Source organism: Planococcus citri, chromosome 2 (assembly GCF_950023065.1).
Source record: "Planococcus citri chromosome 2, ihPlaCitr1.1, whole genome shotgun sequence".
Taxonomy (NCBI): Eukaryota; Metazoa; Arthropoda; class Insecta; order Hemiptera; family Pseudococcidae; genus Planococcus; species Planococcus citri.
This window is the reverse complement of record NC_088678.1, coordinates 33,177,501-33,198,534: the sequence shown is the minus strand read 5'-3', so window position 1 is coordinate 33,198,534 and position 21,034 is coordinate 33,177,501. Positions and strand designations below refer to the sequence as shown.

The 21,034-nt window shown below is 32.2% G+C and overlaps 1 protein-coding gene across 1 annotated transcript; it reads left to right on the top strand.

The window, feature by feature from the left end:
• The first annotated feature begins 4,618 nt into the window (after positions 1-4,618).
• Positions 4,619-16,116, top strand: LOC135835477 (uncharacterized). Its single transcript, XM_065349742.1, has 7 exons — positions 4,619-5,512; positions 9,323-9,553; positions 9,636-9,833; positions 10,155-10,253; positions 10,353-10,567; positions 13,750-13,912; positions 13,985-16,116. Exons 2-7 carry the CDS (start codon positions 9,343-9,345, stop codon positions 14,098-14,100), a joined length of 1,002 nt encoding a protein of 333 aa, XP_065205814.1. The 5' UTR covers positions 4,619-5,512; positions 9,323-9,342; the 3' UTR covers positions 14,101-16,116.
• The last annotated feature ends 4,918 nt before the right edge of the window (positions 16,117-21,034 follow it).

The following is a 21,034-nucleotide window of genomic DNA, read 5'->3' as shown; positions in this document are numbered from 1 at the left end:
AAGCATTACGTTTTTCACCTCTGACCATTCCACGTTGCAAATTAAACTCGTCTGTTTTCCGCTTTTAATTAACGTCTGCATGGTGGTAAAATTTCTCCCAATGCTAGACTCGACTCGCAGTGCCGAAATTGTAATTCAATTTTTGTTTAATCTTCGCACCCGATGAGTCGTAAATAATTACGTGTTTTTTTCCACAGGTACTCAGGGTACGTTGTTTGACCCCTGTTGGCTTTTTTTTCATCCCAGTCACGAGTTATAAAAAAAATAATTTTTTCTAATAATCTATTATAGAGCCACGGAGAATAATTTAATTAAAAAAAAAAAAACTGCCCAAGAAGCAAGAGCACAAGGTCCCCGACGGTGCCACGCATTTGCCATAAATGTGCCATGCCACATGTCACATAATAGAGCATATAAATTTCGTTTATCATGCAACATTAATGTAACATGAGCAGAGGCCTTTTTCATTGGCATATCTATTATACATTTCTGCATCATGTTAAAATTTCATAAATGGCACATGAAAAACGAAATTTATAGGCTGTATTATGTGACATATGCCATGGCACTTTCTAAGTACAATTTCATGTTACATAAATTTTATCCCTCCCAAGTGACATAAATGTTGCATGAAAAACGAAATTTATATGCTCTATTATGTGCCATCAGCTATGGCACATTTCTAGCCTGATTTCATGTCACATAAATTGTGTTCTTTCCAGGTGACAAAAATGTTGCATGAAAAACGAAATTTATATGCTCTATTATGTGCCATCAGCTATGGCACTTTTCTGTTGTCATTTCAAGTAACTTGAATATCATTTCATTCAAGTGACATAAGTGCTCCATGAAAAACGAAATTTATATGCTCTATTATGTGCCATACATCATGACACCTGTATGAGAAGTTTTTATGAACTCTAAATGTTGTCCTTTCAAAGTGACATAAGGGCTCCATGAAAAACGAAATTTATATGCTCTATTATGTGCCATAATCTATGGTACTTTTCTGTTGCCATTTCAAGTTACTTAAATAGCATTTCATGCAAGTGACATAAGTGCTCCATGAAAAACGAAATTTATATGCTCTATTATGTGCCATACATTACGACACCTATATGACAAGATTTTTATGTACCCTAAATGTTGTCCTTTCAAAGTCACATAAATACCTCATGAAAAACGAAATTTATAGGCTCTATTATGTGCCATAAATTATGACACATTTAAGTCGCGTTTAAAAATATTTATTTCGCAGTAGTTGTTGAGTAATTAGTTTGCTTAGCGTGTAACGTAACATTCTCATGTCACAGATTTGTCACATTTATGTTACGTTATATCCATTTCTGAAACGCACTATGTTTCAGTTATTTATCACGCATTACTTACATTTATTATTTTATATTTATTTTTCCTCGATTTACCGTACATCAATTCCATTTTCATAATCCCATTCGTCGCGATGATCGAATAAATTTTTTGCCGGCGGCGGGATTCGAACCCGGGTCGTCTGGATCTCGGAGCGTGATTTAGTGCAAGCAGCTACCCTGTGAACATGTGGTACTAGGGCTATAGCGCGAATACTACGTGGCGTTCTATAAAAACTGGTGGTTCCAAATGTTCTAATAAATAGTATAATTTTGCACAAGCAACGAGAGTTCATTTAAATGAAACATCATTTAATGGTCTTTAGATATCTTTACATTATGTATTGAAGATTATAGAAGAAATAAATTTCATCATCGCTAAGAGTTCTATAAAATAAATACCTCCATTTGAGTTAAAACACAGGAGGTGTACTGTACGTATGAATAATTAAATAATATCGATAATGATTATAGAAACGCACGGCATTTAGACTTGTTGATAATTCATCGATGTTCAGTTTTCTCAGAAATTTGTTCACGATGTAATAATTAAATTGTTCCGAAAAATTGAGAAAAAACTGTATAAGAAGCTGCGTTCATTTTTCAACTGGATTTAGTTCACAATTCTATAAAATACCTCCATTTGAGTTGAATTACACGAGGTAGCGTATGAATATTAAATAATATCGATAATAAATGGGAATGCACGGCATTTAGACTTGACGATAATTTATCGATGTCCATTTTTCTCATAAATTTGTTCACAATGTAATAAATATATTGTTCCGAAAAATTAAGAAAAAACTATAAGAAGCTGGCGCGCGTTATTTTTCAACTGGATTTAATTCTCATCGAATAAAGAATCACAAAGAAAATGCTTAATCTCAATTTTGATTAATCATTCGAGTACCTCCAGCATATTTCTTACATCTTGAGTATCTTTCCTTTCTCGTTTTTAAATTGTAAATTTCCAAAAACATTTGCTCTGAAATTGCTATACCTAAACTACATAGTACTCGTACATGAAATGAATTACATTCAAATTTCAAAAGTGCGAGCGATGGGTTATTTAAAATACTCGTATATACAAAATATCAAGAAAATGAACTACTGACTCTATTAAAGATTGTGTGGTTTCTTTTAAAGAATTATAAATTTTCCAACAGGTACATAGGTAAGTACCTTAAGTATACTTAATAGTAGTTATATCTACTTGCTCTTTTATTCTAAGACTGAAATTTTGTTGTCAAAGCCCAAATACCGAAAAACTAACCTGAAGTATGTCATTCTATCTCTCTAATTGGAAATTTTCAAAAGCTTTTGCATTGCTAGATTATAATTTTTTGAAAATTATTGCTCAGAAGCAGACATGATTCAAAGCTTGCAAAAATCAAAACAAAACTAATGTCGTTTTATTTCTTGAGAACTATAAGTTACTGAAAGCTCTTGTCCTTGGCTTGCTCGAGCCAATCTTACCCTTCCCTTCAGATTCAAAATGAAACTTTTTGAAAATGATTTTTCGTATTTTAAACGTGTGAAAAGCGATGCTGGTTTGTTTTTTGATTCATAAATTTTCAAAAGCTTTTGCTCTCGCATTTTTTTTTGTTTCAAAACTGAATTTTTTTGAAAATTTTGTTCAAATTTTTCTAAATAATTCAACATAAAAAACAAAAACTCGTACGTCATCCGAAAATCATTGCGGTAAAATTCATTTTGAATTCCTCCCACAGAAAATTAATTTGTAACAATCAATCATAGCTTTCGATTTCAAAATGCAATTTTTTGAAAATGATTTTTTAAATTTTAAACGTGTGAAAACCAATAAAATTAAATCTTAAACGATGCTGGTTTGTTTTTTGATTTAAAAATTTTCCAAAGCTTTGCTCTCGTATTCATTTTTTTTTAATTAGGTACAAAACTGATTTTTTTTTATTACAATTCAAATTTTTCAAAAGAATTCAACATTAAAAACAAAAGCGCAAGTCATCCGAAATCAATGTGGGAAAATACATTTGGAATTCCTCCCACAGAAAATTAATTTGAAACAATCGTATCATAGCTTATTACGGTTTCAAAATGAAATTTTTTGAAAATGATTTTTCGATTTTGAAACGTGTGAAAACCAATAAAAAAAAATCTTAAACGATGCTGGTTTGTTTTTTGATTTATAAATTTTCAAAAGCTTTCGCTCTCGCAATTTTTTTTGTACCAAAACTCATTTTTTCTTGAAAGTTATTACTGTTCAAATTTTTTAAATGGATTCAAAATTAAAAACAAAAGCTTAATACGTCATCCGAAATCATTGTGGGAAAGTTCATTTGGAATTGCTCCCACAGAAAATTAATTTGAAACAATCAATCATAGCTTTCGGTTTCAAAATGAAATTTCTTGAAAATGATTTTTCGATTTTGAAACGTGTGAAAACCAATAAAAAAAAATCTTAAACGATGCTGGTTTGTTTTTTGATTTATAAATTTTCAAAAGCTTTCGCTCTCGCAATTTTTTTTGTACCAAAACTCATTTTTTCTTGAAAGTTATTACTGTTCAAATTTTTTAAATGGATTCAAAATTAAAAACAAAAGCTTAATACGTCATCCGAAATCAATGTGGGAAAATTCATTTGGAATTCCTCCCACAGAAAATTAATTTGAAACAATCGTATCATAGCTTATTACGGTTTCAAAATGAAATTTTTTGAAAATGATTTTTCGATTTTGAAACGTGTGAAAACCAATAAAATAAAATCTTAAACGATGCTGGTTTGTTTTTTGATTTATAAATTTTCAAAAGCTTTCGCTCTCGCAATTTTTTTTGTACCAAAACTCATTTTTTCTTGAAAGTTATTACTGTTCAAATTTTTTAAATGGATTCAACATTAAAAACAAAAGCTTAATACGTCATCCGAAATCATTGTGGGAAAGTTCATTTGGAATTCCTCCCACAGAAAATTACTTACTCTAATTTGAAACAATCACTAAAAATTCTTAGGTCTTACTGAATAAGGAAGTGAAATTCTGAATCTGAATTTTACATTTAATTGGGAGAGGCGAATTAAATGCGAAAATCGCACATAAAAAGTCTTGCAAAAAATTCCTCCAATTTCGTGTTCTAAACTATTCAAATGCGAACCGAATTTTTAAAAATTTCGAACACAGCAAAATAAAATTTTTGCATCTAAAATGATGTAGTTTCATTTTTTGAATCATAAATTTTCGAAAGTTTTTGCTTTCGTTTCATTTGGACCTATTGATAATATTATAGTTTTATGTTTTGAATTCTAGTTTTTCAAAAGCTTTTTCTCTCGCATGTATGTCGCATTTCTCGGATCAATTTTCTCCTCGTTCAGGGATAAAAAATTACTGTAGTCAACACATTACGTATTTTTTTTCATCCAAATACGTTTTTCACAATTTTTACCGTTAAATTATTGAAAAAAATCCCAAAGATGATCATGGTACGAGTAGGTTAGTTTGAACGCTACAATTATTTATGAATATGAAATTGATCGAAATTTTGAAGCATTGTTGATGGCATGTAATTAATATTAACTTATTATAGAATCGATATTAAAAATTTCTGGATTTTATTTTTTTAAAAATTCATAAATATTAAAGCACTTAAAACACAAACCACACTTTTTTTTTTAATACCTCGTACCTAAATGAATACATAATAATAAGACTCTCTGATTCAATGACCATAAGTACAGATACTACAAATTTTAAAGTATGGATACTGTTAGTCTGACAAAATAAAAAGAATCAATAAATTAAATTGAATAACTTTACAAATTAAGTCATCCTTTGAAATTTAAATAAATTTCAATTTGAATTGAAATATGGTAATGAGCGCCCTCACCGCTATTGTGTTGATCAATTGAAATGTGACGAACGTGACATATCGTTGGCTGTCTGTATGCTACTCAAAACGCGTGAAAAGGCCACCTACAGCGTGAATGATAAAAAATTGTCTTCGCAGAAGTACGGAAGCCAACAAAAATGGTTTTTTAATTTTAGATCGATATATTCGATTGAATTGAAGTGAATTTTTGCGGTTGTGCATATGGTGTTTAGGTGTTTAATGTGTGATTCCAGATTATCCAGAATTCCAGATTTTATCGGGTCAGACGTAATTAACATTGTTACGTAAGTACAGGTATCATTTTTTTTCAATATATAACTATGGCGAAAAATTACCGGATATCGGCCGGTAAAAAGAAAGTTAAATTTGAGGGTCGTTTCGTTTCAAAACGGCGTGCTCAACAAATTCGCAAGGAGAGGAAACTATTGTTGGGCACTTCTACGCATACTTCGAATGATGTTGTAATCTTAAATACTGCAACAACCTCTCCGACTATCTCTTCAGTGAATTCAACTTGTACTACGAATGTAATCTTGAATAATGCAACAACCTCTCCGGGTATCTCTTCAGTTAGCACAACGTGTACTCACACTACGTCGCATACTTCGAATGATGTTGTAATCTTAAATACTGCAACAACCTCTCCGACTATCTCTTCAGTGAACACAACTTGTACTACGAATGTAATCTTGAATAATGCAACAACCTCTCCGGGTATCTCTTCAGTTAGCACAACGTGTACTCACACTACGTCAAACAGTAAGAACGAAACCGATACGGTTCCAATTTATAACAATGCAACATCTTCAGTGATTGATGGTAACAATAGTTTCTCTGATTCAACGCCGATGACCACTGACAACGAAAGATTAAACGAGTTTCGGCGAATAATTTTGAAACACAACTTGACACGATCTGCTACAGACGACATATTACATTTTTTTAAACCTCAAGATATGCCGATTACTTACCGAACAATAATGGTACGCCAACGAACTAAACTCGGGATAGAAACTTTTTCGAATGGGGGGCAATATTATTATTTTGGCGTCGCGAGTGGGTTATTAAATTTTAAAAATTGTTACAAAATGCCAAACGACGGAATCATCAAGCTAAAAATAAACGTTGATGGGCTACCGTTGTTTGGCAGTTCTAAGAAAAGTTTGTGGCCAATATTGATGCAGGTCGACGGCGATCTGCGTAATGAAGTGATCATGGTGGCAGCGTATTGGGAAGGGGAAGGTACGGAATCAGTTACCAGCGACGAATTTCTCACCGACTTTGTTGACGAAGTTAATGGATTAATTAATAATGGCATTGTTATTGATGATAGAAAATTTGAGGTACGTGTTCAAAATTTTATCTGCGATGCGCCAGCGAAGGCGTTTATACTGGATATTAAAGGTCATACAGGGTACAGTAGTTGTCATCGTTGTTCGATTCGAGGCGAGCGAATTGGAAATCGAACATCGTTTAGAAAAAATCCAAAGGAAGAAACACCGGTGAATAGAACAGCTGCCGATTTTTTAAATGTAGTGGATCCGGATCATCATAGAAAGAGAAACAACGAAGAAACACTTTCACCTATCGCCAATATTATCGATTTTGATGTAATACTCGGATTCCCCTTCGATTACATGCATCTGATGTCATTGGGAATAACAAAAAAAGTGTTAGATTACTGGGTAAACGGACTGCCAAAAACTGCTGTAAATAAAGGTTCAAGTAAAGTTAAAATGACGAGCGATGACATAAAAACTGCGAATACCGTATTATTGAGAATCAAACCGTTTACTCCTGTCGAATTCCAGAGACGTTGTCGAAACATTGACGAATTCGCGTTCTGGAAAGCCACCGAATTCAGACAATTTTTAATTTACACGGGTCCGATTGTTTTGAGTCAGATATTTTTTCCACATGATACCTTACGATGGAAGATGTATCAAAATTTTTTAAAGTTTCACAAAATAGGTCGTTTGTTGTTAGGTTGTGAAAATGTCGAAACAAATGCAGTTGAAGCACAGAAGATGATCTCAAAATTTTTGAAGGAGTTTGAAAAAATTTATGGTGGTGATCTGATCAGTCACAATTTTCATTCTTTAACGCATTTACCAGAAGACGTGTTACGATACGGTCCCGCGGACAACTTTTGTTGTTTTCAGTTTGAAAGTTTTTTACAGAAGGTAAAAGGATTTGTAAAGCAGGGAAACTTACCGTTGCAGCAAGTTGTTTTAAAGTATAAAGATCAAAGGTTGGCGGCTGTAAATCTAACTCGAAATGAAGACATCGAATTTTTCAAAAGGCATTCAGTGGATCGATTCGCAAAATTATTTATTAGTGATTCGGATTTAAGCCATTATGAATTGTACGAAAAATTAAAAACGAAGGAATTTACGATTAAGACAAAACCAAAAAATCCGATTTTTCAGAAACGAGAAATGAGAAATTCGTTCGTGATTTCCCGGAATGATGATATCTGCGTTGTTTTAGAAATTATTAAATCCTTAAAAAGTAACGACGTCTTTCTAGTGCTGGGTAAATTTGAGAAAAAGGAACGTTTCCTGAAGAATTATTTCAAAGTGGAAATGGCGCACTTCAACGAACGGAAACCGATGTTGTTCCCATTGAATTGTATAAAAAGTAAACTCTTTGCAATGCCACTTACCGATGATGAAGAAACATTTGCCACAATTCCGATATCACATATCTGTCGTTTTGCAGCCCCGGAGTAAACTATGCCGAAGTTTTAGTTTTTATGTTTAGTTTTTATGTGTAACACCAAAATTTTTCTATTAATTTCATATTCAACATTTGTGGTTTTATAGGTACTCAGTCGATTTCATTTCGTCAATTGTCTCAAGTTTAGGTATAGATCGAGTAACGGTAGTGTATGAAGGGGATGAACTTACTTAAATTTTCAACAAAAAAATCTAAAATGCAAACATTTTTGAAAAAAATTTCAAAATGTTCATTTTTAAGAATTTTTTTTCTTAAATTTGAAAACTTTTTACGAATAAATTTGACTTTGTTTGAAGGGAGCAATTAGATTTTAGTTACCTACATAATTTTTGAAAAATTTCTAAAAATTAGTTCGTGAAAAATGAATAGAAATGAGTCTCACTGGATCTCTGCGACGAAAAATTCAATATTTCTTAATGTTCAGTAGGTAGGTATATTAAATCAGTCAACTCATTTCCAAGTTTTTTTCCTGGAATTTTTGAAATTTCAAGTTTGGTTTCCCCGAAATACGAACATTCTCAAAATAAAATCAGAAATTGTTCATTTTAGAAAATTTTTTCTCAAAGAGCCTTTCACGATGAGATGGTGAAATCAGTACTTTCTCCAATTGTGACGATTTGAAAATTTGAAAAAAAATTCCCAAAATGCTCAATTTTTAATTTTTTTTTTCGAAACTGTTTGCATTTTTGATTTTTTTTTGTTGAAAATTCAAGTAAATTCATCCCATTTCTATATTCTCACCGGATCTCACTGTGCAGAAAAATTTGATATTCCATTAGCGTAATTTTGGAAAGTTGGTTATTTTTTTTTCAAGTCAAAAGTTGATATTCAGGAATTTGTCAATTTCTTTTAATGGAAATCAATATTTCTTAAAAATAAGACTGTACCAAGTTCAATGTGAAAAATTTTTACGAGTCAAAAATTTTGTACAAATCCTTCTAGCGCGAAAAAACATTTCGTCTACGTGGGAGGTACTGATTTTAGAAAAAATATACCCCTTAAATACATAATTAGAGTTGCCTCTCTCTTTCTCTCTCTCTCTCAAAAAAAAAAAAATGATTTTGAGTATGAAAATCTGGTATTTACAAAAAGTATGTACAAAAGTTATGAATTTCTTAGGTTTTTTAAAGAATTTGCTGGTTTTGCTATAATATATTTTTTTTAATAACATTTGCTCCAACTTCGTTTGAGCAGTATAGTTACTTTCACGTTGATCTTCATAAGCTAGCTTTCTTAATCGTCTCTGAAACGACCGATAGTTACAGAATAATTATACCTACGAGCATGGAAAAAATCCAATAAGTAGAAATACGAGGGTTTTTAATTTTTATTTGTTTTGTTTTGATTGATTTTAGAAGGTACATATTTTTTGAGCATGGCGGCATCATTTAAAATTGTATCAACAAAAAACGTTGACAGCGGAATCGTGGAGATATGTACGGTTCCAACATGTTGGTTCATCGAAGGTGAAAAGAAGTTTTATTACCCACCTCCGAAACACGCTACAGTAAAAAGGATTTCATCTGGAAAAGAACCTAATACAAAATGGCCTGTGTATTCGGTTGAAAATATTCATCATGTCTTGGGTAAGTTGAAAAATCAGGTATAAAATTTAGGTAAGAAGGTATACTTTGATGGAAATTTTAAATCTTGTTGTCTAATTAATAGACGATTATGATAAATGCAAGCCGCTCGAAGAACAGCTTCTCCAATCCAGTTCGGCTTCATTAATTGCACCCCGTAGGGACGAAGTTCATGAAAAATCCGATAAAGATAAGGAAAAATCCGATAAAGATAAGGAAAAATCCCATAAAGATGACGAAAAATCCGATAAATATGACGACGAAAGCAGCGACATAACATCAGGTAAAAATACAAATTTTAAAGTTCAAACATTTACCTATATCCGTGAAAAAAAATTTGGAGCCGCGAAAAATTATTTTTACTATCAAAGAAAAAACAGCATGTAAAAATTTCTACACTAAAAAATGTTCAATTTTTTTTTAAATTGAAAAAAATGACTCACAGAAAAAGTATAATTTATGTATAAAGTGCAATAGCAAAATTATATGTATAGTTCTTTCCAGCACTCTACTTAACGTCCCCGCATATATATTTTTCGCGAAAACATTCAAAAAATTTGAAAAGTAATGTCAATTTTTACTTTAATCTGTAATTTTGTTTCAGACACGGACAAAAGTGATGATACGACTCATCCCACTCCTGAAAATAAAAGAAAACGCGTGAAACGATTTGTGGTGAAACCAAAACGAATGAAATACTTGGGTGAGTTTTAAAATCCAGAAACTTCACGTACCTATACATCGTACCTGTATTCGAAGTTTTATTTTTTAATAATATGAATTTCGCTTTCCCTCTGTTTAGAAGAAGATATCATCGATATCAAAAATCGGCTTTTCTTAATTGAGAAATCTAATAGAAGTCAACAAGATGATATAAAAGAAATTAAAAACCTCGTCATCGATTTGGCCCGTTCTTCTAAAAGACATATGGACTTCGATAGCTTTCCACTTGAATGCATGGATGATTTTATGCAAATGGAAGAAAAACTGAAGGATGTCGATTATTTCGAATCGATGGTAATTCATACTAAGATACCTACTGAATTTTTACTCGAGTACTTTTTTTTTTGTTTAGTTAGAATATTTATAAATTTTGAATTTATGCTGCATAAAGGCTCACATAGGAATTGTGTATAAATGAAATTCGAATTAGTGAAGTTCTCAATGACCAACATTTTTTCTATTATTGCTCGGACGTGAATGGGACTTGATCCCGCATCCAAAGTACATCAAATGCCGGTGTTCTACCGATTGAATTTACCCGAATGCCTCGAAGAAATTTTATATTTCGTTAATTTTATTTTATTTTTTTGAAAATCGCTCATTTTCAGTCATTAAAAATGTCAAAAATTGTACTTTTCGAAGTGAATGGTTATTTTTTTGTAATAGACACAACAAATTTCCCAAGAAATTCAGTAAATTTCAATTTTTTTGAAAAAAATAAAAAATCCATTTTTACTGACACTCTGAAATTACTACATAGGCTACATATTAGTAACTTTTGGTTACTTTCTAAAAATGTTGGTTACTAAAAGTTATTTTTTTCTAGTTTTTTTATTTTTTTTTACAAATTTCCTTTTTCCCCCCAAAATTATAACTAGAATTTTTGAAGAAGAAAAAATTAAAATTGTTACGAATTTCATTTTTCCTGATTTGATGGTTTTTCTTTAGAATTTGTTTGGGGTTTTTCTAATTTTAACAAAGTATTGCTCATTATTTTTGAATTTCTCGATAGTTTTAACTGGATTTGGTTCTGTTTTGATCGATTTTTACATCTTGAGTTGTAGCGGTTTTTTTAATGATTTTGTTTTGAATAATTTTGATGTTTTTTTTTTCGCTTGAATTGTTGCTGAATTTTATCACCTCAAATTCTCGTAATTTCTTTATAACAATTTTTTCTTTTGAATTTTTAAGAATTCTTTTTTTTTGGTTTTTCAATGATTTTCCCGCAATTTTCATTTTTTTTTGTGTTCAAATTTTTGCAAAGATTTCTCCAGTTTTGATGGAATTTTTAACTTCGAATTTTCACGATTTTATTTTTGCTTTAAATTACGGTTATTTTTTTGCCTTAATTTGGACTGTTTTCTTAGCAGTTTTTTATCTGGTCATAGTGCTTTAAAAAAACTAGCTTGTGGAATTGTGAATTTTTTTCTTCCAAAAGTTATGATTTCCTTTGAATTTTGATAATTTTTTTAGGGAGGGAGGGAAGCTTCTTCATGATTTGATGAGTTTGTTTTTTCATTTTCATCTTTTGTGGTGGATTTTTTTTCGGAGTCTTGATATCTTTTATTCGTCGATCCCTGTCTTCTTTCTCTTTCCCTCTCAGTTATGAGAAAGGTCCTCAGGATTTCCTCTCTCTCTCTGAACAATTTTTTTTTTCAAGTACGAATTATTTTTTTCTTTTGAGTCGTCTTGAGTTTTACTCGAAATTTTTTGATGATTTTTCTCAAAATGTTTGTGGTTTTTTCTGTAGATATTCATACTTTTAATTTAATTTTCGCGAGTTCCATGTCCTGATTTCTCATTGATTTTTCCTGAACTGAATTTTCGAAAGTTTTCCATTTTCATCCCTTCCATAATTTTATTTTGAATTTTATGGGTTCGTTTTTCTGACTAAATTTTTGTTCTTAATTTCGGCGAAACCTTTTTTCTTGAATTTTCGTGACTTTTATGAAATTTCCTCCTAATTTTGCGCCAAATTTCAGTAATTTTCTTCAGCTTACATACATTTTTGTGAAATTTTTTTACAGTTTTTTTTTTTGAGTTTTGTTTTGGTTTGGATTTCAAGACTTGATGTTTTTATTTCGAATTTTTTGGGGAGCTTTCTTGTTTTTTTTTCGCGTTTTAGTTTTCTCTCAATTTCAATAATTTTGGTTTGCATTTTTTTTTTTTTTTTTTTTTTTTATTGAAACTTGTGTCAATTTTTTCCAGGTTTTGATGTATTTTATTCGCGAAATTGAGGATTTTTTTTTGAATTTTGATGTTTTTTTTCTGGTTACTTTTTCAGCTACCAAAATGGAAGTTTTTCCTATAGTTAGGGGGTTTGAAAAGTTTTTTGATAGTATCATAAAAATCTGTGTTGTCACTTTTTTTCGTACAAAAATTAGCTCAAAAAGTTTCAAAATGTAGTTTTTATATCGTTCCGACTCTCAAAAACTCTGAAAAAAATATATTATGGACAACATTTTCATGCTAGCTGAACAACATATTAAAAAATTGCGATGACACTATGTCGTAAAGTCGATTTAAAATAATTTCAAGTTTGCAAAAAAATATGATTTTTTTATTTAAAACATGAAAAAAACTTTTGATTGGTGAAGTTGACCCATTTAACCCCTATTTTTGCGTGTCTGTTGAAAAAGTTGAAAAGGGTTCAAAATTACGAATATACAGGGAGTTTTATTCATCTTTTTCATCTAGATTATTGAATATATACTTCAAAACGTTACGTTTGGCGCAAATTACAGGTTTCTAATTTTCCAGGGATTCCCAAAACATCGAAATTACGAAAAATCAGAAAATTGGATTTTTGAGTACCAGCGCAAAATTTTATTGAGCTCAAAATTTGGTATGATGGAGGTCTTTCAGATACTAATAAACTGTAAGCAGCTTTTTAGCGGGGCTTAGAGGGGTAGGTCCAAAATGGTGGTTCCAAAATTTTCCAAAAATCAAAACCCCCCAATTGCTGCCCTCGAGGGTTGAGAATAGAAAAATCACCTCGCATAACGTTTATTGGGTTCAAACAGATATTTTACGCTGAAAAAGTTTTTGAAAATGATACTCAGTGGTTCCTAAAATTCTTTTTTTATTCACAACTTTGGGAACCCCCCTGGAGCCCAAAAATGGGGATTCGTATTTGGGACATTTTTTACAACATTTTATGAGTGATCGAGTCGATAAGGTAACTGTGCAGGGCCCAAAAAGTGGCCTTATCGGGACTCCTTTATTCAGTTGCCTTATTTTGGCCTCTTTCTGACGTATTTTATGAAAAAGTTGATAGAAATTACACTCGCAACAAAAAAATAAAAACTAGTTTATTTTGTGAATCTTTTCAAATTTTAATTATTTTTTTTTGATGAGTTCATTTCATCGAGTGAAAGGGTTTTTTAAATCTCAAATTAATCTGTTTCTTCGTTTTTTCCTGGGCAGAAAATTACGTTTATAAAATATGTGTGTTATAATTTTTTTTTTTTTTTTAGAAAACTTATCTGACGGATTTCGGAGGGAAAAGCCTGAAGGAAACAGTACCAGTCATAATGAAGGCGGTCCTGACCCCAGGCATCGTTCGCAACAAAATAAACTTTACCGGTCAAAACAACAAATTAACATTTTGTAAATCCAGTATTTACAAAGTTATTGAAAGTGAGTACACCTGAACAATATTAAATTTACATGACAGGTAAATAATTCTTCATTTTCATTTGTTTTTTGCAGAAGTTTTGAGTGAAAAACATGGTAAAAACGAAGCGGCGGACATACCTGCCAGAATTTCGAAGTGGTTACGGTATACGCATGATAATTGTAAAGAGAAGAATAACGAAGATGCGTAAGTCCAAAAATCGAAGGTATATAGGACCGTAATTCAAAATTTTTACGGTTAAGATGGCTCGGAGGTCTCAAATCTTCAAGTTGTTTAAAATTATAATTTAGATTTATCGTTTCGTGTATTTTTAGATTTTTATAATTACAGATTTTTTAGATCTTATTCTAGAACTGTTTAGTTAAATTCAAAATTTAATAATTGAGAGGCGTTTCGCGATATGGGTCCTTGTGGTGATTCGATGTTTTTTTTTATTGACGATTCCAACTTACTTTTTCACGAGAAATCGAATGGTGTAATCAGATTTCGCCTATCTCATCAACTTCTCGTTTTAAAAATTACTTTAACATGAATACTCAAAAACTCACATTTTTGGGAAATCAAAAAACATAGTTTTTGTTTGTTTTTGATTTTTTTTTTTTAAAAAAAGGTCGATGGAAAAATCATTTTATTGTTGTTACCTATGTAAAATTTCATGGCTAATCCGAATTTCTCAGTATTTTTTTGCGGAGTAGTCTGTAACGTTGTGTAAATTTGGCTGTTCACCACAAGGTCTCTTTTCTAAATCACTGATATCAGGCGATGATGAACGAATTTCTTCAAAATTTCCCATCCAACCTATGCGCAGGACAACACTGCACCCAAAAATAAAAAAAAAAAAAAAAAAATCGAAGCAATTCGATGTTTTTTCTCTCCTGAAAAAAAAACGAAATATCACCACAAGGGCCCTTATCGCAAAACCCCTCTCAATTTTTTTCAAGAAACAATAATTCTTTATCATCTCTTTTCATTAAAATACTCTTATCATTTAAGATCAAGTATGATGCAACTATAGTCTGGTAATTAGTGGCCAAGGTAGCCTTACATAAAGGGAAATGAGAATGGTACATACTCAAACAAAAAGGTTCATTTTTTTCTGGTTAATGATCAACTGATTCAACTGAAGTGGATAAAACTTGATCACATTTTGCAACAAGTTAAGAGAGACTTTGTTCTCAAAAAATTTGCTGGACACCAGTTGATGTGTGCACAGGGTTTGATATGAAAGCCAGTTGTGATTTATGGTACTGTGTAGTTTGTCAGAACACCGTCATATTTTACAAACTCGTGTGAACGATTGCACTGTTTATCTCGATCATTTTTCAACTGATTCAACCGAAGTGGATAAAACTTGATCACATTTTGCAACAAGTTAAGAGAGACTACGTTCTAAAAAAATTTGTTGGACACCTGTTGATGTGTGCACAGGGTTTGATATCAAAGCCAGTTGTGTTTTATGGTACTGTGTAGTTTGTCAGAACACCATTACCCATTCATATTTTACAAACTCGTGTGAACGATTGAGAAAATTTATGGAATAATTTTCTACAAATTTCTGCGTTGTAAGGCACGCTCATATTAATGAGAATCGCTTATTTAGGTATAGTTGATGACTGTAGTTGATGTCAGAGTAATACTGAGGGAAACTGTACTAATAAAACCTTCGATAACAGTTTATTGCTACGATATCTTCATGCATTTCACTTTATCATGAAGAAATGTTCGAAAGAATGATTCAAAAATTTTCTGATAATTTATAATAGCTACATACGTTGACAAATTCACTATATTTTGGTAAATTCGAAAATTTATTTAATTCAATATTTTCTCATTAAAGAAATTTGCATCTTTATTTCTTTTTAAAAAATATGTTGATAGTTGTAAGGCTACCTGACCTGCTATGCACAACTCGTTGTTGAATTCACTTTTTTTTCACTTGTAAACTATGTATAAATTGCAATTATGTATTTACAGTTGGCATTTTTTGACTTGTTGAAGACGTTGTCACCCTACACACATTTGTGTTACATAATATGCGAATGTTCTTATTTTAATTTGTCATTTAAAACTTTTTTGACAATCTCTTGGAGAAATTTTGTAATGTAATTAATTATGGTTTGCATTTATTTTATTTTAATCTAAGTTTGAAGGCTAAACTACACATTTACTGTGCATCATTGAGTTTATTACACTGTTTTTTTACTGTGATGCGTCTATTTTCTTTCAATACTTTGCTCTTCAAAGTATACCTATGTCATTTTTTGGGACATTCAGGTGTCATGTCATTCCTATGGGCCAGGAGACCCCCTACAATGGGCGCAATTCAATATCTTATCCCAGTATATATAAATATTAAAAAAAGTTAATGACCCACATGTTTTGAGGTAGTAGAATCTGAATTTTATAATATTTTTTGTGGGGAGAGGTGAGATGTTAAGAGCGGGAGAAATGACAAATTTGAGCATATCAACGTGCAATACATCAATATGTATGTTTTTGAGGTCATAGAATCCGAATTTGATAATATTTTTTTCATGGGGTGAGGGGATGAGCCGTTAGCAGGGAAGAAATGAACATTACTTTTTTCAAAAATAATTTTTCAAAGAGATACCATTTTTTAAATGATGGTGATTTACATGTTTCTATAAAAGTAATCAAATACCCTCTAATCCCGCGTACTTTTTGATTTACATAGGTTCAGTAGTATGTTTAGGTGTAGAATTAGGAATGCATGATTTTTGGGTGCTTGCAGGTGCTCCTAGGATTATTTATGAAATTTTTCAGTTTTCAAAAATACATAATTTTGATGCAAATCTCTCCAATCTCACACACATGAATTTTTCTCTTCTCTCAAAATACGCACTTCATCCACATCCCTTAAAAAAAAAAAAAACAAAAAAAAAACAATCAAATTCGGATTGTACAACCTTAAAAACGTGCTTTTCAATGTGCCACACGTTGATATGTTCAAATTTTTCATTTTAAGGTCATACAATCCGAATATGATGATGATATTTTATTTTCAAGAGATATTTTTTTTTGAGTGCAATTTAAAGCCTGTGTTCAAAGCAGTTTTATGTTGCATGGGGAGATATGTAGTTATGTCATGTAATCAAGAAACTTAAACAGTAACTAGAAACTGTATCATCAAAGTGCCAATTTGGTAAAAGATTTGCGGCATCTTGTGGTGGTTTCATGAATACATGCCTATTATTTGTCATTGCAAGTTTCAATTTATGTACCATCATTATGAGCCCTTATATTGCACAATGTGAAAAGTATATAATACCATCATTTAAAAGTGCCATTTGTAGTGATGATATGATTGCCCATAATTCCAACAAATTACGACTCACTTCATAGCATGCCATTTTTCAGTCACAATTTAAACCATCTGTATACAGTACTGAAATATGACGTTTTTAATGCGCATATTTTAGTTCTTGATAATGAGACATGGGTGGTGTTTTTTGAGTGCAATTTAAAGCATTTCTTTAAAGCACTTTTATGTTACACTGAGAGATATGTAGTTATGTAACATAATGGAGTCACTTGAGCTGTGATTTGAAACTGTATCAATAATGTGCCAATTTAGTGAATGATATGCGGCATCTTATGGTGGCATCATGTGTACATGCCTATTATTTGTCGTTGCAAGTTTCAATTTAAGTACCATCATTATGAGCCCTTATATTGCACAACCTGAAAAGTCTATAATACATCATTTGAAAGTGCCATTTGAAGTGACGAGATAATTGCTCATAATTCCAACAAAATTACGACTCAGTTCATGGCACACCATTTTTTAGTCACATTTCAAACAACTGTAAATAGTATTGATATATGACGTTTTTGATGCGCATATTTTGGTTCTTGATAATGAGACATAAGTAGTACTTTTTCAGTGCAATTAAAAGCATTTCTTTAAAGCACTTTTATGTTAAGTTGAGAGATATGTAGGTTTGCAACATAATCGAGTCACTTAGAAAGTGACCAAAAAGTGTATCTTTAATGTGCCAATTTAGTTTGTGATATGAGGCATCTTGTGGTATTTGGGTCATTCCATGTCAACTCAACCAACGTTTTTGGGTCATGTCCTTTGATTTCGCTCAAATTTTGTTTACAATATCTACCCACCTAGTAAGTAAGAAAGCCGCAATCAGTTTGGTCCCAGCCCCCTCAGGGGGCGGGTGAGGAGGCTTCCATTATTTTCACATTGTCTCGAGGTACTCAACTTCAGCAGCCCATTCCTCCAACACTATGATACTTTGATCAAAACTGATTTCACAGTTCGAAAGGGCATTGAATTTTGAACTTTTTAAGTATTTTGAAATTTTCAAAAGTTGAAAGTTGAACTTTCAATTTGAAAGTTCAAATTTCTAAATGACGCTGTAAGTGGGAGCTACCATTTAAAAGTTTGAAAAAATTTCCATAGATGTACATTTTGATACTTTCTTGAAATATTTAGGTTTCAAGATGGAACTTTTGACGGAGGGGGAGCACCCCCTCCCCCCAATTTTGGGTGAAACTTTCGAAAGAAAATCTGGGGCATGTGATATATCGAATTGTATTTTTTCGGCGACGCTGAACACGAATATTACGTTAGATTTTTGATAGGACCCATCCACGGCCCCCAGCACCTCCCCAAAGGGGGTAAAAGTTCAAAAAAGTGTTTTGTTCGTGCGACACATGGAATAATATGTTTTTGGTGACGCTGAACAGGAATACGACGTCAGATTTTTGATTGGACCTCATCCACGGCCCCCAACAATTTTTTTGGGCTTTTACCTATTGGGGGAGGTTCTGGGGGCCATGGGTGAGGTCGATTTAAAAAAACAATGGCTATATTCGTGTTCAGCGTTATCGAAAACATACTATTTCATGTGTCACACGAATGTTACAATTTTTTGGGGGTTTATCCCCTTTGGGGAGGTGCAGGGGGCCATGGACGGGTCAAATCAAAAATCTGACGTCATATTCGTGTTCAGCGTCACCAAAAACATATTATTCCATGTGTCGCACGAACAAAACACTTTTTTGAACTTTCACCCCCTTTGGGGAGGTGCTGGGGGCCGTGGATGGGGTCCTATCAAAAATCTAACGTCATATTCGTGTTCAGCGTCGCCGAAAACATACAATTCGATATATCACATGCCCCAGATTTTCTTTCGAAAGTTTCACCCAAAATTGGGGGGAGGGGGTGCTCCCCCTCCGTCAAGAGTTTCATCTCGAAACCTAAATATTTCAAGAAAGTATCAAAATGTACATCTATGGAAATTTTTTCAAAATTTCAAATGGTAGCTCCCACTTACAGCGCCATTTAGAAATTTGAACTTTCAAATTGAAAGTTCAACTTTCAACTTTTGAAAATTTCAAAACACTTAAAAAGTTCAAAATTCAATGCCCTTTTGAACTGTGAAATCAGTTTTGATCAAAGTATCATAGTTTTGGAGGAATGAGCTGCTGAAGTTGAGTACCTCGAGACAATGTGAAAATAATGGAAGCCCCCCCCCCACCCACCCCCTGAGGGGGCTGGGACCAAACTGATTGCGGCTTTCTTACTTACTGGGTGGGTAGATATTGTAAAAAAAATTTGAGCGAAATCGAAAGACATGACTTTCAAAATTGACTTTATTTGGTTGAGCTTGACATGGAATGACCCATTTGTCATTGCATGGTTACATTTATGTATCATTATTATGAGCTCTTTTGTTGCATGACATGAACGGTCTATAACGCATCATTTGTAAGTGCCATTTTTAGTGGCGAGATTATTGCTCATAATTCTAACAAAATAACGACTAACTTCATGGCACACCATTTTTTAGTCACATTTCAAACAATTGTAAATGGTATTGATATACGACGTTTTTGATGCGCATCTTTTGGTTCTTGATAATGAGACATAAGTAGTACTTTTTGAGTGCCATTTAAAGCATTCCTTTAAAGCACTTTTATGTCACGTTGAGAGATATGTAGGCTTGCCACATAATCAAGTCACTTAGACAGTGACCAAAAAGTGTATCTTTAATGTGCCAATTTAGTTTGTGATATGCGGCATCTTGCGGTGGTATCATAAGTACATGCCTATTATTTGTCATTAATGGTTAGATTTATGTATCATCATAATGAGCTGTTTTGTTGCATATCATTTGTAAGTGCCATTTTTAGTGGTGAGATTATTGCTCATAATTCCAGCAACATAACGGCTCATTTCATGACATGCCATTTTTTGGTCACATTTTAAAACACTGAATATGGTATTGAAATATGACGTTTTTAAATGCGCATACTTTAATTCTTGATAATGAGACAGAAGTTTATTTTTTTGAGTGCAGTTTGAAGCATTCCTTTAAAGCACTTTTGTGCTACCTTGGGAGATATGTTGGTATACCACATAATCAAGTCACTTAGACAGTGACCAAGAAGTGTATCTCTAATGTGCCAATTTGGTGAATGATATGCGGCACCTTGTGCTGGTATCATGAGTATATGCCTATTAATTTGTCATTGAATGGTTAGATTTATCTATCAGTATTACGAGCTCTCTTGTTGCATGACATGAACAGTCTATAATGCATCATTTGTAAGTGCTACTTGAAGTGATGAGATAATTGCTCATAATTCCAACAAAATTACGACTCACTTCATGGCACGCCATTTTTCAGTCACATTTTAAACCAGTGTATTTAGTATTGAAATATGACGTTTTTAAAGCGTATATTTTAGTTCTTGATAATGAGACATGAGTGATATTTTTTTGAGTGCAGTTTATAGCATTCCTTTAGAGCACTTTTATGTTGAGTTGAGAGATATGTAGTTATGTAACATAATCAAGTCACCTGAGCAGTGATCAGAAACTGTATCAATAATGTGCCAATTTGGTGAATGATTTGTAGCATCTCATGGTGATATCATGAGTACAGGTATATTACTTGTCATTGTAATGTTTGATTTGTGTATCATTATTATGGTCCATTTTGTGGCCCAACATAAATAGCCTATATGGCATCATTTATAAGTGTCATTTACTGGGGTGAGATAATGACTCATAATCCCAACGATATAACGACTCATTTCATGGCATGCCATTTTTGGGTCACATTTTAAAACACTGAATATGG

What these genes read in the sequence shown, in the direction of transcription:
- LOC135835477 (XM_065349742.1), top strand. Translation starts at nt 9,343, where the DNA reads ATGGCGGCATCATTTAAAATTGTATCAACAAAAAACGTTGACAGCGGA. An exon ending in AAAACGAATGAAATACTTGG is followed by an intron (nt 10,254 to 10,352) that starts GTGAGTTTTAAA and finishes CCCTCTGTTTAG; the next exon opens with AAGAAGATATCATCGATATC. An exon ending in TATTTACAAAGTTATTGAAA is followed by an intron (nt 13,913 to 13,984) that starts GTGAGTACACCT and finishes TGTTTTTTGCAG; the next exon opens with AAGTTTTGAGTGAAAAACAT.